The sequence below is a fragment of the Callorhinchus milii genome, unplaced genomic scaffold (genome assembly GCF_018977255.1).
Source record: "Callorhinchus milii isolate IMCB2004 unplaced genomic scaffold, IMCB_Cmil_1.0 Scaffold11, whole genome shotgun sequence".
Taxonomy (NCBI): domain Eukaryota; kingdom Metazoa; phylum Chordata; class Chondrichthyes; order Chimaeriformes; family Callorhinchidae; genus Callorhinchus; species Callorhinchus milii.
In genome coordinates this window covers 16,092,242-16,106,108 of record NW_024704752.1, presented here as the reverse complement: position 1 = coordinate 16,106,108, position 13,867 = coordinate 16,092,242, and the positions used below count along the sequence as shown (strand labels likewise).

The following is a 13,867-nucleotide window of genomic DNA, read 5'->3' as shown; positions in this document are numbered from 1 at the left end:
CATTTACACTACGACCAAAAACCTTAACGTAACGGATGGGGCAAAAGATCCTTTTGCAAAACACTTGGTGCAAACTCTTGGCTTGCAAATGACCCAGTGGCTTTTAACACACATAAACCGAGGGCATGAACTGCACAAGTCCTGTCGGAGCCTTTGCAGAGATTTATTCAAACAATCTACAGCAAAATAAAAACAGAGAAATATTCCTTTCTCCCGGGTTATGTTGTAAACTTGGGTTTACTGGCTGTTGGGGCGGTTGCTGGATTGCCAATTCTGCAACAAAGCTCCAAACTGCACTTCATTTTTTTTTGGGGGGGGGGGGGGGAGGGGGGGGAGAGTTAAAAAAACATAAATCGGCATAAAGGACATTTTTCGTGCAAATTAAATGGTGCAAAATAAAAAAAAGCGTACACATCAATAGGTTGCAATTGTTTGCTGGGTTTCTGGGTTGACGATGGGATTTTTTGGGGGGGGGTGTGGGGGAGAATGAGAGAGAGAGAGAGAGAGAGAGAGAGGGATGGGGGGAGAGAGAGAGAGAGAGAGAGAGAGGGAAGGGAGAGAGAGAGGGCTGATTATTTTAATGGCCACATCACAGCTCAGTTGGATAATGAGAGAGGTTGGGTGGGGGGAGAGATTGAGATGCCAGACTGAGAAGCCTGTGAGGAAATCTGTTCCAGTCCACTCCAGTGCTGCTAATGCTAATGTTGCTGCTATTTTGACTGGAGCCTTTGACTGACGCCTGACGTGGAGCAGCAGAGCCAACCCCCTCTGCAATGTCTACCAGCAGCCACTTGCAAACTCCAGTCAGTCACTATTCCACCGGGAAAGGGCGATCCACGGTCCAAGTGAAGCTCCCTCTTCCATTTGCAAAGGAGTTTGAAACACACGCACACACAACAACACCACCACAACCACACCATGGCCTGGACTGTACAGTTGACTATCTGTGCTCTAGCTGTTGGCATTGGGATTTCTTCAGCCTTTTATAACTCCAAGGTCTTTGCTCCAAACCAAGGTAAGTTTCTGCACTCCACCAGCGCTGACTGCAATGTCTCCGCATTTGCATTGACTGATGATAAAGAAGGGGACTTGATTTGAGTGAAACTTAACGGGAAAGGGAGGGAGGGAGAGAGAGGGAAAGGGGGAGAAGAAATCACACAGGACACACAGAGAGAGAGAGAGAGAGAGAGAGATAGATGTGTGTGTGTGTGAGTGCACCAAATCCCAAACCATATAGTGCAATTGGATGAACCTGATTCTTCCAGGAGTGAGAGATTGAACGAGTGATATTGGGAGTGAGAGACTGGGATGAATGTCACTCCTGGTGATCGCTAAGATCTCTATCCCACTGCGACTTGATCGTATCTCTGGCTCCCAGACTCCCTGGATGGGTCTTGGTTTATTTTTTAATGATGATTATTATTTTTATGAGCGATGTGCGTCTTTTCCCCCAATGCACTGAACTGAAATGAAGCGTCAAAGCCCCCCCCCACACACACACACACACACACAAAAAAAAGAGAGAAAGTGCGCACTTTCACTAATCCTTCTCGATCGGGAGATCGTTTTAAAAGAGGTACCAAAATACACAGCACAACCAGAGAGAGAGAGAGAGAGAGAGAGAGACGCGGATTATCCTAAAATAACCTGTTCCCATATAACGTGTGACAACCTACAATTACATCCCTGGTCCCAACGCTGAGTCCTATCCCTTTCCTGAGATCTTATTTAACTCTCACACATTTGATCGTTCATTGAGCAAAAAAAAAATCTGCGGTGAAGATGTGTTTTTTTTACCCAAACCCAGACCAGACCCTGAGTTGGTTCTCAAACAAATAATGGATCTTATGGGTGGAATCGAGAGGATTTGTGACAGTTTTTAACACCCCCCCCCCACTGCGTTTTGTGCCTGAGACCTTGCAACTCGAGGGAGAAGTTTGTAAGGTTTTAATTCTTGGAAAGTTAGTAGTTGGCTTTTTTTTTTCCCTCTCCCCATTCCCACCCCCACGTACAAAAAAATGGAATTTTCTCTCTTTTTTCAACCCCCCCCCCCCCTCCCCCACGAAGATGATTTGCAAGAGCGACTCGCAAGTTGCAGATAAAAGCGATGTTGCATTAAGGAAATCAGTGTATGGTTTAATTGTGTGGGAGAGAGAGAGAGAGAGAGAGAGAATAAAATACAAAAGGAGTCTGCCTTGCCTGATGGGGACACAAGTTTTTTTTTCTTGCACCAGTGGCGTTTAGCATTCAAGACACGATCCCCCCCCCCCCCCCCCCATTCTTTTTTTTCTCTTTCTCTCTCTCTCTCTCACTCTCTCCTTTCTGTGCCCACGATTGAGCTTTCATTGTCCTCCTACAGTGTAAATCCACATTAAATTAATCCAATTGGATATGGCGTGCGATTCTCTTATAAGGCGATGATACAGTGGAAAAGAGGGGGTGGGGGGGGGGAAATGCCTGTTTTCCCCCAACTTTTCTCTCTTTCGAAAGCCTGAACTCTGTGGACGCTTTCCAACAAAATGCTACGATTTAGATGTATGTATTAGTTGGTTGCGGGTTCTCTCGCACGGTTTGATGTGATGCGTTGGGCACAGTGTAACTACGCATGAAACTCTCACTGAGATGGAATCCATTCCTTGTCGGATCTCTCCCCTACCCCCCATCACCCCAGTAACCCCCCCCCCAATCACCCCAGTAACCCCCCCATCACCCCAGTAACCCCCCCCCAATCACCCCAGTAAACCCCCCCCATTACCCCAGTAACCCCCCCCCCATCACCCCAGTAACCCCCCCCCAATCACCCCAGTAACCCCCCCAATCACCCCAGTAAACCCCCCAATCACCCCAGTAACCCCCCATCACCCCAGTAACCCCCCCAAATCACCCCAGTAACCCCCCCCCATCACCCCAGTAACCCCCCCAATCACCACAGTAAGCCCCCCATCACCCCAGTAAACCTCCCCCATCACCCCAGTAACTCCCCCCCCATTCACCCCAGTAACCCCCCCCCCCCCCCCCCCCCCCACACACTGATGTGCTTTAAACAGATACATGTATTCACAGGTACACCACTGAGTTCGGGCGAACGTCAGGAGAGCAAAATGTTCCTCCAAACAGCTCCCCGGACCCTCCCCGACCCCCAAACCAACTCCCCATCAGTCCCGGGGACAAGTGTGCGCTGGTCCTCACCTGGAGAACACTTGGTGTGAGGTGGAGATAGCGCTGAAACCCTCAACCTCCTGTCCCCACAGCTCTCGCCACCCCAATGAACCCCCCTCTTGCCCAACTCACCGGCCCCGCTTTCTGTTTCCATTCATATTATATTAAACAAAAAACCCCCAACGAGCGCAAAACCACACCAATCACTTTACGAACGTAAAGCAACACACGGGTCTGGATACTTCCCAGTGCAGACTGTAAATGGGAAGAGCAGGGAGCGAGGGCAATGCCCACCGGATTCCCAACTCAATTGCATCTCAAGCACTCGGTGCAAACGCTGCTACATCGACAGCGGAGTTCCTCGCCATCAGTGCCTCGGATTTGGGGGGAAAAAAAATAAAATAAAATAAAATAACGTTGCGCTTAAAGACATCGGATAATTGGATCGAGTTGGAAACAGTGCGTTGGGTTACAGCAAAAGTGAAGCTGTTTTTTTTCTCTCTCTCTCTCTCTCTTTCTCTCTCTTTCTTTTCTCTCCTTGCAAACACATTGACTTTCTGTGATCTAAACCTATATCAGACGAGGCTTGAGAGTAGGATTTTTTTTGTTGTTGGGTGGTGGGGAGGTGGGGGGCTGAAACCAGGCATAACTATGCAACAACTTGCTCGAGCTTGTGTAGCTGGTCAGACACCGTTCATATCAATCCTGGTTTCTCTGACCCTTTTTCCCCCCCTAATTGGTTATTTTTGTCCCAACAGTGACACTTTTGGATTCCAGGTCTGTTCAAGGCGAACTTGGCTGGGAAGCTTTCCCTCCAGAAGGAGGAGTGAGTATATTAAATATTGAAATGGGGAGTTGGTGGGGTTTGTGGGGGGGGGGGGGGGAGAGACTGTGGGGGCTGTTGGTAAAGAGCAAAGGCTGGATTCTGTAAGACTGGATGCAGATTGAGAGCTAATGGGCATTTTCAGTGAGATTGCAGAGGGGGAGGAAGGCAGGTCAGGTTTCTGCTCTACTTGATGAACTGAATTGCTCTTTGTGAGAGAAACTGTATACTCCCAATGGAAAGAAAGCGCTTGCTTTGCAAGGAGAATTGGAAACCCAAAGGGTAGGGGTAAAATAGAGAGAGAGGGGAAGATACTTAGGTAGAAAATGGATAAGGCTTGATTTATAAAGTGGTTTGTGACTCGGAAACTTACAAGAGAGACCTGACCAGAAGAACCCTTGTGTGTAAAAAAAAATTAAGGCCATCTAACACCAGGCAATCAGTTTTGTCATTAAAACTATCAAATGCCCAGGGAAATCATCATTTCATACTCTGAAAGCGTCAAGTCATTTTCACAGCTTATCAGAGGATTATAACAAGGATTACTGTTAGCCAAGGTGTCTGGGTTTAGCCAGGCGTTAGGTGTTGTGGGCAGGTTGATTGAGATTTCTCTGGTCTGGAGAGAGAAAGAGAGAGTGTGGTCCCTTAGGATGAGGCTGGTTAGGGGGAAGGGAAAGAGAGGGTCTGAGCAGTAAGATCTGACTGAGATAAAGGTCAGGAAAGTGGTTGCTTTCTGGAGGATTAACGGGAAAGCTGAACTGCTTTTAAGAGATGGAATGGGAGCAGGGTGGGGGTGGCCACGAGTGTGCACAAGGTCTCCCATTTCCAGATAAGTGAAAAATGTCAAAACACAGGGAAGTGCGTGGCTGAGATTTCCTGCCCACTGACGAGCCGTGTTCCCAGGGTCGCTGAAGAAAACCACTCCATACACTCACTCACTGCAACACAATGCAGCCTTTCCACTCACTGACTGCTGAGATCGAATAGCTGATCCCAGCTCCTCCACATCCAAAGCACTCTTCATCTGATTAACTCTCCTTCCACCTTAAAATGCATCGTCGCCTTAAGTTTAAAGCAGTTGGCTGGTATTTTATCTGATAAGATTCTGACGTCCAGTTCATTTTAACAGTTTTTTTTTGTGTGTGTGTGTGTATATGGGTTGTTAATAAAAGTAATGCAAAAACAATTTCAGATTCGTCCACAAAAAAAATTGCATTAGGTGACTCAATAATCCAACTACTTTTGTTGGGCAGTTTTAACAAAATATGATTAAGAAAGTGAGATGCTTAATGCACCTGAGCTGAACTTGACTGCACGTCTGTGTGTGTGTGTGTGTGTGAAAGTGAGTTTGCTTGCAGAATTGCGTCTGCCTGGCTCCTTTCTCCCCCCCCCCCCCACCCCCCCCTACACAGGGTGTGATTGACAGGCTGGTGGCAGAGTGGACAGACAGCACACACATTGCTCTGATTGCCCACAATTGTCCCCCATCCTCTTAACAATCGGGAAAGGTGCAGCTTCATCTCAGTGGCAGCCAGGCTCCACTTCAATCTTGACACCCAGAGAAGGTCATTCCCTGACTGATTGCAGAGACAGGCTTTCTGTTCCATCTGCAGGCAGGCAAAGCCGCAGGGGACTGAAGCACAGTCTCCAAATTATTGAGGTCTTCAGTGAACAAATAGCAAGAGGAAGGTTAAAGGTTTGATGAGCGACCGATTGCAATTTACCTGTAACGTGGGCGATTTCAAGTGTCCAGGAGATGTATTTTATTTTCGAAATTGAGTTTGGCATTGGCACGAATTCAGAGGTGCTCGAGTACTATTTTTAAACAGTCTTGAAAAATTCAAGAGACTCTCTCTCACGCTAGCATTTCTTTATCTATTTTCTGACACATCTCTTGGACAATCTCTAATTTAAAAGCCCGTTAAACAGGGAACTGCCTCTTATCCCTTGTGTACAGATAACATCTATTAAGACCCCCCTGTTTACAGCTCAAGCATTTAAAGTCACAGCATTGGTCCATCTACAAAATGCACATTACCAGTCTATACACCTTACAATACAATCCTGTGAGGCGTTTGTAGACACCCTCCCTATATCAAATCAAGGATTATTTATTATAATATAGTGCCTTATCGTGTCTTCGAGGCGTCTCAAAGTGCTTCACAGAATATACTGTAAAGTGAATTGACTGTATATTTGTTGGTGAAATGTGGCAGCGAATTGCGCACAGCAGCGTCCCACAAACAGTCATGGTTCCAGTGATCAAATTGTTACTTTTTTAAAAAATTACGTTTTATACAATACCTTGAAACAGTCTTTACAGTAAGCTAAAACTTGTTTGCACTATGAATTGCACACAGGAAAATTTTGTTTTTGGTACGTGAAATTATATTGGTAGTGCAGTAATTACATTTAGAGTTAATTTAATTGGAAGGAGAGGGACACTGCATTAACTTGCATTCCTGAGATTCAACTGCTGCAGGTGATGGATGAGGGACAAAGGCACTATCCTGACATGTGGCTTCATTTAAGACAGCTTCTAATTAGGGTTTATCTTTTGTCACTAACAAGGTTTAACACATTCTACTGATAAATTAAATAGAGGGACACGATCTCCCAGGAGTTCAGTTTGAAACCATGGGTATCGACATTTTTAATTCCCAAGCAAGTCGAGGTAATCACTAAGGTATTATGGCCCTGACATAAGGATTTATGTGTAGCTACTGTTGTACTGGTCTCTATTTACACTAATCAAACGCATCCATCCTGCATTGCTGAACGGTAAATGAAAAGGTTTTGCTCAGCCCCTACAGTTGCAAACAGTAAAATTATGCCCTTCTCCTTGCACCACACAAAGAGCTTTGATGTTTTTCCCATCAAATATGTATGTGGAAGGACTTTGTAGGAATGTCTGCATCATATTTAGTAATTGGGCTACAACCGTATTTTTTAAAAAAAAGACCAGGGCATTTGGTATTTTGCTCAAAGGATAAATCATTCATAAATTTGTATCTGTTTAAAATGTTCCAAATCTTGCTGTCTTAGTTAGGAGAGAGCAAATTACCATTTAGTAAGCATTGCAAACTGGTATGTGCTGGGGAAATTGTAGAAGTGAATGTGTTTGTTGACTTTAAACCACCATTTGCCATTGCAAAGAGATAGAGCAGAATGAGACAGATTTGGGATTCTGCATAAAATGTCAACCTGGCTCAGTTGGCAGCACTCTCCTTTTTGAGTCAGAAGGTTATGGGTTCAAGAATCACATTGGGACATTGAGCTCATAGCGACTGACACTTCAGTGCAGTGATGGGGGAGTTCTGCAGCGTCAGAGGTGCTGTCCTTCGGATGAGTTGTTAAACCGAATTCCTCTCTTGCCTGTTCAGATGGATATTAAAATCCCATGGCATGATTCAAAAAGAGAAGGGGGTTTCTCCCAGTAAACTGACCAATAATCCCCAGATAAAAATGAATGTTTATTCACTTCCAGAGAAATTCTTTGAATAGCATACGGTTTTGTATTTGTTTTTACAAATGATCTGAAACTGTTGCTTTGTATACACGTGGAAATTAAACGTGAACACCTTTTATTTCAAACAGTGGGAGGAAGTTAGCATCATGGATGAGAAGAACACTCCAATCCGTACCTACCAAGTCTGTAATGTGATGGAAGCCAATCAGAACAACTGGCTACGGACTGATTGGATACCCCGTGAGGGAGCCCAGCGAGTTTACATTGAGATCAAATTTACTCTTAGGGATTGCAACAGTCTGCCAGGCGTCATGGGAACATGTAAAGAGACCTTTAACTTATTTTACTTCGAATCCAATAATGACAGTGAACAAAATGTTCCAGAGAACAAGTACATAAAGATTGATACCATTGCAGCTGACGAGAGTTTTACACAAGTGGACATTGGTGACCGGGTGATGAAACTGAATACTGAAGTCCGTGATGTGGGGCCTCTGAGTAAGAAAGGCTTCTACCTGGCATTTCAAGATGTCGGTGCCTGCATTGCCTTAGTATCTGTCCGGGTCTTCTATAAGAAGTGTCCACTGACAGTACACAACCTGGCACAGTTTCCTGACACCATCACAGGCGCTGACACCTCATCCCTTGTGGAAGTGCGTGGTTCCTGTGTGAATAACTCCGAGGAGAAAGATATGCCAAAAATGTATTGTGGCGCAGATGGCGAATGGCTGGTGCCCATTGGCACATGCCTGTGTAACACTGGGTATGAAGAAAGGAATGGAGCATGCCAAGGTAGGATACAATACTGTATATCTGGACAGATATCATTTAGGCTATAAGTGTGTAAATAATTTAATCAGAGTGATGGGACAAAATGTTGTAAACAAGAGTAATTAGATGACCCAGTGGGATAACATGATACATCAGTTCCAAGGGGTGGTGCATTGACCCACATAATGTAATTGAATAAGCAAAACTGTAGGAAGCCACTGAATTTGCTTATAAATAGTTTTAAGCAGGATCATATTCTCATCATCATCGATATTGGTTATATAAAAAAAATCTAATAGAATTATTTTTGAAAATCTCGATTCTTAAAATCATTTGCTGGAGGTTATTAAATTTGTTTATCTTGAAACATGCTTGGTTTGGTATATTCCTATACAATATGTCAATTCACTCTTGGCTTCAGTGCCAATCTCAATGCCAAGTAATACTGCTACGAGACCAGAGAGTCTTCTTGTGAGTCAATTTCATGTGGTTTTTATCGTTCATGTGGTGACGTTTCATTGACTTCTGGCCCCACTCTTCTACACTGGCACATCTGATGGCATTTGAGTAACCGTAATTTTGTGAAGATGACACTTAAACCGAAGCAGTTTCTGCAAGAAGGGGAGAATTGCAGACTTTTATCAGTGATAAATGCTCATACTCCAGAATTTAACTTCTGTCAAATTGATCAATTTCAATGTTCCCATTGAGTTTTAATTTTAATAGATGCCTCGAAAGGGAAATGTGAAACAGAAGTAATTTTCTATTAGAAGCAATATGGTTTCCATTTATTAGGTAATTTGGGGCTGTAAATTTGAAAAATGTTGAATAAAATTTACCCCCAAAAAATCTGGTTTCCACAAAATAAAAATTACACAGGATATGACCTGAAAATCAATTATAAATTGCATAAAACACAATTTTGACCAAGAATAATATTCATATTCCTTGGAGATGTTATTTTAAGATCTGCTGATGGTTCTTGCTCATTAGCACTTTAGGAAAAAAAAAGTTGTCAAACTGATCAAAAAACATGAATTCCCAACCAGTAACATACGCCCAATTAATATCAATCTGCTAATTTAAAAAGGCTTGCATATGAATACCTTGGAGTTACAAAGAAGATTTTTTTTAGTACCTCGTTGTTAAAGCCAGTGCTTGCTAATCCCTTTGTGTGTTTTGAATTTCAATATAATGCTACAATTGAAATGTGAGATGGCCATTGTGTACATTTACAGCCCATCTATGATCTGCTTGATTGTCCATACTGATGGCACTGAAGAGGTTCCCAGGATATAGTGTAGGATTTTTTTATAACATGCTGATCGTGACAAACAGCAGAATAATACTGTTTTTTTTCCCCCCCTTTTCCTTTTGCTAAATTTGTTGCTGCTACTTGCAATGGATGTTCAGAAGTGATCATTTGATAGGTTGCACTAGTTAGTGCAGAGTGTAGATGGAAGGACACCCTGTTGCAAATCCTAAGAATAGAGACTTGGTTGAGAAACTAAGTCCAAGAGGTCACCAGGTCATAATTCTTGGCACTTTCTTTCAAAAGCGTAGAACAAGAATGAATAGTTTGATTTAATGTTTTTGCCTCAGCATCTTAATTTATAGGATCGCATCACACTGTGTGCCGTTTGTTGAGAGAAATGAATTTCCATACAGAACTTTTACTACTAGTTATTGTATTGCAAGGTTTATATAATGTATCATGTTACCATTATCATTTAACATACCATAATTTTAAAAAATTTAACTTTTATAGAACTGAAGTCCTATTCATTATGTTCAATACAAGGGAACTAGTAATGTATCTTTCTGAAAGACTAAGGGTCATTTTCTTATCGTCTTTCTTATCCCGAAGTTAAAACAACATATCTTTTAAACCAAATGTATTATTGCTGTTGGGAAACATGAAAACAAAATCCTCCTTTTGCTGTGACAGAACTGACAAGACGTCACTGTCGGAGACCCTGGATTCCTCCCGTTTGATTCAAATGTGTCCTAGCCGTTGTGAATAGGAACGGCCTCTATTGTTTCTGCATGGGAGAACTGTGATGGGACAATTACCGAGCTGGGGCCAGGGGTCACTTACTTCCTCATCCATCTTCCTCCTGTCATTGGAGGTCAGAATTAGATTGATTAAGATCTCATGGTGTGACAAAGGCCTGGTGAGCAGCAGTCGTAGGTGCTTTTTGTTATTGCAGTCGCTACGCTGGTCATCTGCCGGGGCCTGGGACCACATGGGACAGAATTACATTTCCTCTTCCAGTTGTCCTCTTCAGCAGAATGTGTTAACAGTGAGAAGAATGGGAAGGTTGCGAGGGACATAGTTGAAGATTCAAAGTGACAGACTGCCATTGTCCGTGCCACCTGCAAGTTCACATGAAAAGGGGGCGAGGACATCCCGACAATTCTCCCCGCAAGAATATTTACTAGACTGGCAGATAGAGCAGAGTGCAATGATGTCATTTTGTTGCTGCTCATCACATCTTCAAAGAATATATTTATTAATTAGAAATTTACTAAACTCAAAAAACACCCGCCAAGAATATAACCCAGAAACTGCATTGCAAAGAGGTCACGTCGAGGTAGATAAAACTTTCTCTGTCAGACAAAATCGTGCAAAATGTCCTTAACAATTACAGGAAACTGAGAAACTCCAAAAACAATTCCCTCCAAGACACCACTTGGCCCATTTAGGTGATTTTGAATTCTCAGTAATCATTTTGGCCATGATGGAGATACTCTATGGATGCTAACAGACAACGACTGGAATATAATGGAGTGTGTGTGTATGTAATAGATATATTTATATATAAATATATGTATACTCCATTATACTCCAGTCATGTTCTGTTAGCATCCGTAGACTGTCTCCATCATGGCCAGTTTCAAATCTGTCATGTCGGGCAATGTCCAGGATAGCAGAACTGTTGTTGGGGCATGTTTACTTCTTATGTTGACATGTTAGAAAAAAACTGGGCAACAATCCACAAACTGCTGAATATGAGTCACTTTGAGCTGTAATAGAGTGGTAAGTAACTGAAAGTGGTCAGTCCGGCCAGATTTTCTGATTAGTATTTACTGGTACAAATCCAGTGCTTGTACAGATAAGCCATTAATGGATAATTATGGTAAGCCTGGAGTTTGTATATTCAGTGTAAACAGCTTTCAGAGCAGACTCATAAAAAAGACAAATGGAAGAAAAAACTCGTAAGTTTCTACACTTTTAAAGTACGTCATTTCATGAAAAGTGTCGGGCAAGCCTTATTTGTTTATATTTACACCAGTATGTTTGCTGATGATGCATAACTTTGTTGAAATGCTTGCATTAGTTTGGTGTGATGGAGAAAGATACTGGTTTAACTTTCTCCCTCTTAAACAACAAAACTCTTGTTAAAATTCCCTCTTAAATGGAAACTAAAGCTGTCACACCATTATAACTAACCACGTGTGTATCTACAAAATTCTGCATTTTCAAGCTCTGTCTTTGAAATATTTAAAGATGCTTTAAGAATAATTCATCACGGCTCTTCATTGTGGAGATTGAAAAGGAGATGACCACACAGATTATAATCTTTTTTTAAACCTGTGAATCAACGGAGCATTTGTTTATTAAATGGCTTTAGATTGCTTAAGAAATCGAGTGTGTTGACTTGCTGTTTTAAAATAAACATTGCTTCAAAAACGATGGAAGCTGAAACTGAACACAAGTACATGGGATTCACAAGAAAAAGGCTTGTGTTTTTACTGTCAATCACTCCTGGGTGTTAAAACAGTGTCATCATCAGAATGAAATTCCCATTCGTCTCTTCTAATGAATGAACATTGTCAAGTAGTCAGCCAGCTTTCTCTTTTGCATATATCAGCTTCCTCATTTGCAGAATCTGTATATAGCTCTATGCAAAATAATACGCCCATTTCCTTTTTCACAAAGAAGAGCAGCTTCCTTTGTAACTTGTTGCCAAAACTCTGTTCACACAGAAAATTGTATAATTTGGGTTCTATGCTACTCGAGGACTATTTATGTACAGAGTCATTGTTTCAGCAATGCCAGGATTTAAAATCAGGATGAGGGCAAATGGCGAAAACTCACCTGCTAGGGTACTTCACAGACAAACTGCTTTTCTCTGAGTCCACTCGTGTAAATTTGATTTCCAAACCCAGACTGTCATTCTCTATGTATGTTGTTGGAGATAAGACACTTCTAATGTGCCGCACACGTGCAAGTCGTAACATGTAAAAGTTGCAATTTTCATCTTGTTTCGAACCTTAAGCAAGTTATCTCTATTTAATTCCACGCTGTGTAAATCAAGGTGAAGTATTCTGGATCAGAATGCAGCAAACAAAGCCTATTCCCCATATAAATTGAGTCGTGGTTACATTTTGTTGCTGCATATTTGGCAGACAAAGACCAGTGTTATTGCTCACTTTAATGATGCAGATAATCCAATTTGTTTTATTGGTTCCAAATTAAATGCAATAACTAACAATTGTGCTGTACAAGGATTATAAAACATTCTTAAATTACTTTAATTTATAGGGCAGTGGCAGACCGAACACGTGAACTGTTCACAGTACAGGAAAAAAGTATAATAAACCTGATCGCAAAGCATGTTTGATTGCCAGCTTAATAACTATTAGTGTCCAGAATTGGGTTGGAGAGTGAATAAATGCGAGTATTTAGCAACAAAACCAATTGCCAATAGTGTTTTTTTGCCAGCATTTTACAGCTCCTTTTTCCATGGCTTGTTTCTGTGAAAAGGAGGAGCGTTATGGAGACTGCCCAATCGAGTGCAAAGTGTTGTTCTAACAGTCTGATCCCCTGCCGTTTGCCATTTGACTATGTTCTGACATGGCTCCAGATCGTCTCTTTGTTTCCTTTTGCTACAGGGTCAGAGGCTACCAGAAAACTTATTTCACCACTCTCTCTTGTTATTTTTGGCGATGGATAAATACGTCTGGATTCAATACTTTTTCAAGTTTGAATTGAGCTTGGATTCAAACATATAAAATGTGTTTTCATTTGGCAGAGGATTTTTGGGTCTGAATTTACTCTTTTGACCATTCAGACAGAAATAAATAAAATCGGACGCAAATTTAACTGTTTGAATTGATTTAATCTTGGGATTGGATGTTTGTTGATTTTCAGTTGGGGAGGGTCGGGGAACTCGAAACTAATTCATATGAAGAAACTATTAGAACTAAATTTCAACCCAATTTTGATTGAGATGCTGTAGTTCTCAAATTATTCTTCGTCCTCTATCTCAAACTAACACTTTAATTATACAAAATTTGATCAAATGTTTGTGGATAAAAACAAATCAATGCAATGGTTTGGATTGAAAAATCTCTCACCATAGATGATGCATTCATGACAGGATCTAGTTAAAATAGTCACTGCTGTCAATTAGACCCTTGAAAGCTTCTTGGCTCAACACATTAAAAAGGTGCAAAACAAAAAATTGGCCCTTCCTCTCTGCTGTCAGAGTGGTGACTCAAAAGCAGTAGGAAAATAATGATTAACGAGATAAATTGTCTTACATTTTCCAGCCAATGAACTTGACATTTGAATTTGTCTGAAAGTAAGTGCACTTCAGTTGAAAGAGACATCCCATCTTTTTTGGGGAAGAAAAAAA

General features: G+C 41.8%; 1 protein-coding gene across 2 annotated transcripts in view; it reads left to right on the top strand.

Annotated features, from left to right (window-relative positions):
• Positions 1–827: 827 nt before the first annotated feature.
• Positions 828–13,867, top strand: part of epha4l (eph receptor A4, like) — a 59,945-nt gene continuing 46,905 nt past the window's right edge. For both annotated transcript variants that reach the window (XR_006085388.1, XM_042339018.1), the window contains exons 1-3: positions 828–1,015; positions 3,918–3,985; positions 7,580–8,243. Coding sequence is in view for 1 of the 2 variants with exons in the window: in XM_042339018.1 (XP_042194952.1) it covers positions 919–1,015; positions 3,918–3,985; positions 7,580–8,243 (829 nt within the window). In the remaining variant the exon portion in view is untranslated. The remainder of the gene's footprint in view (positions 1,016–3,917; positions 3,986–7,579; positions 8,244–13,867) is intronic.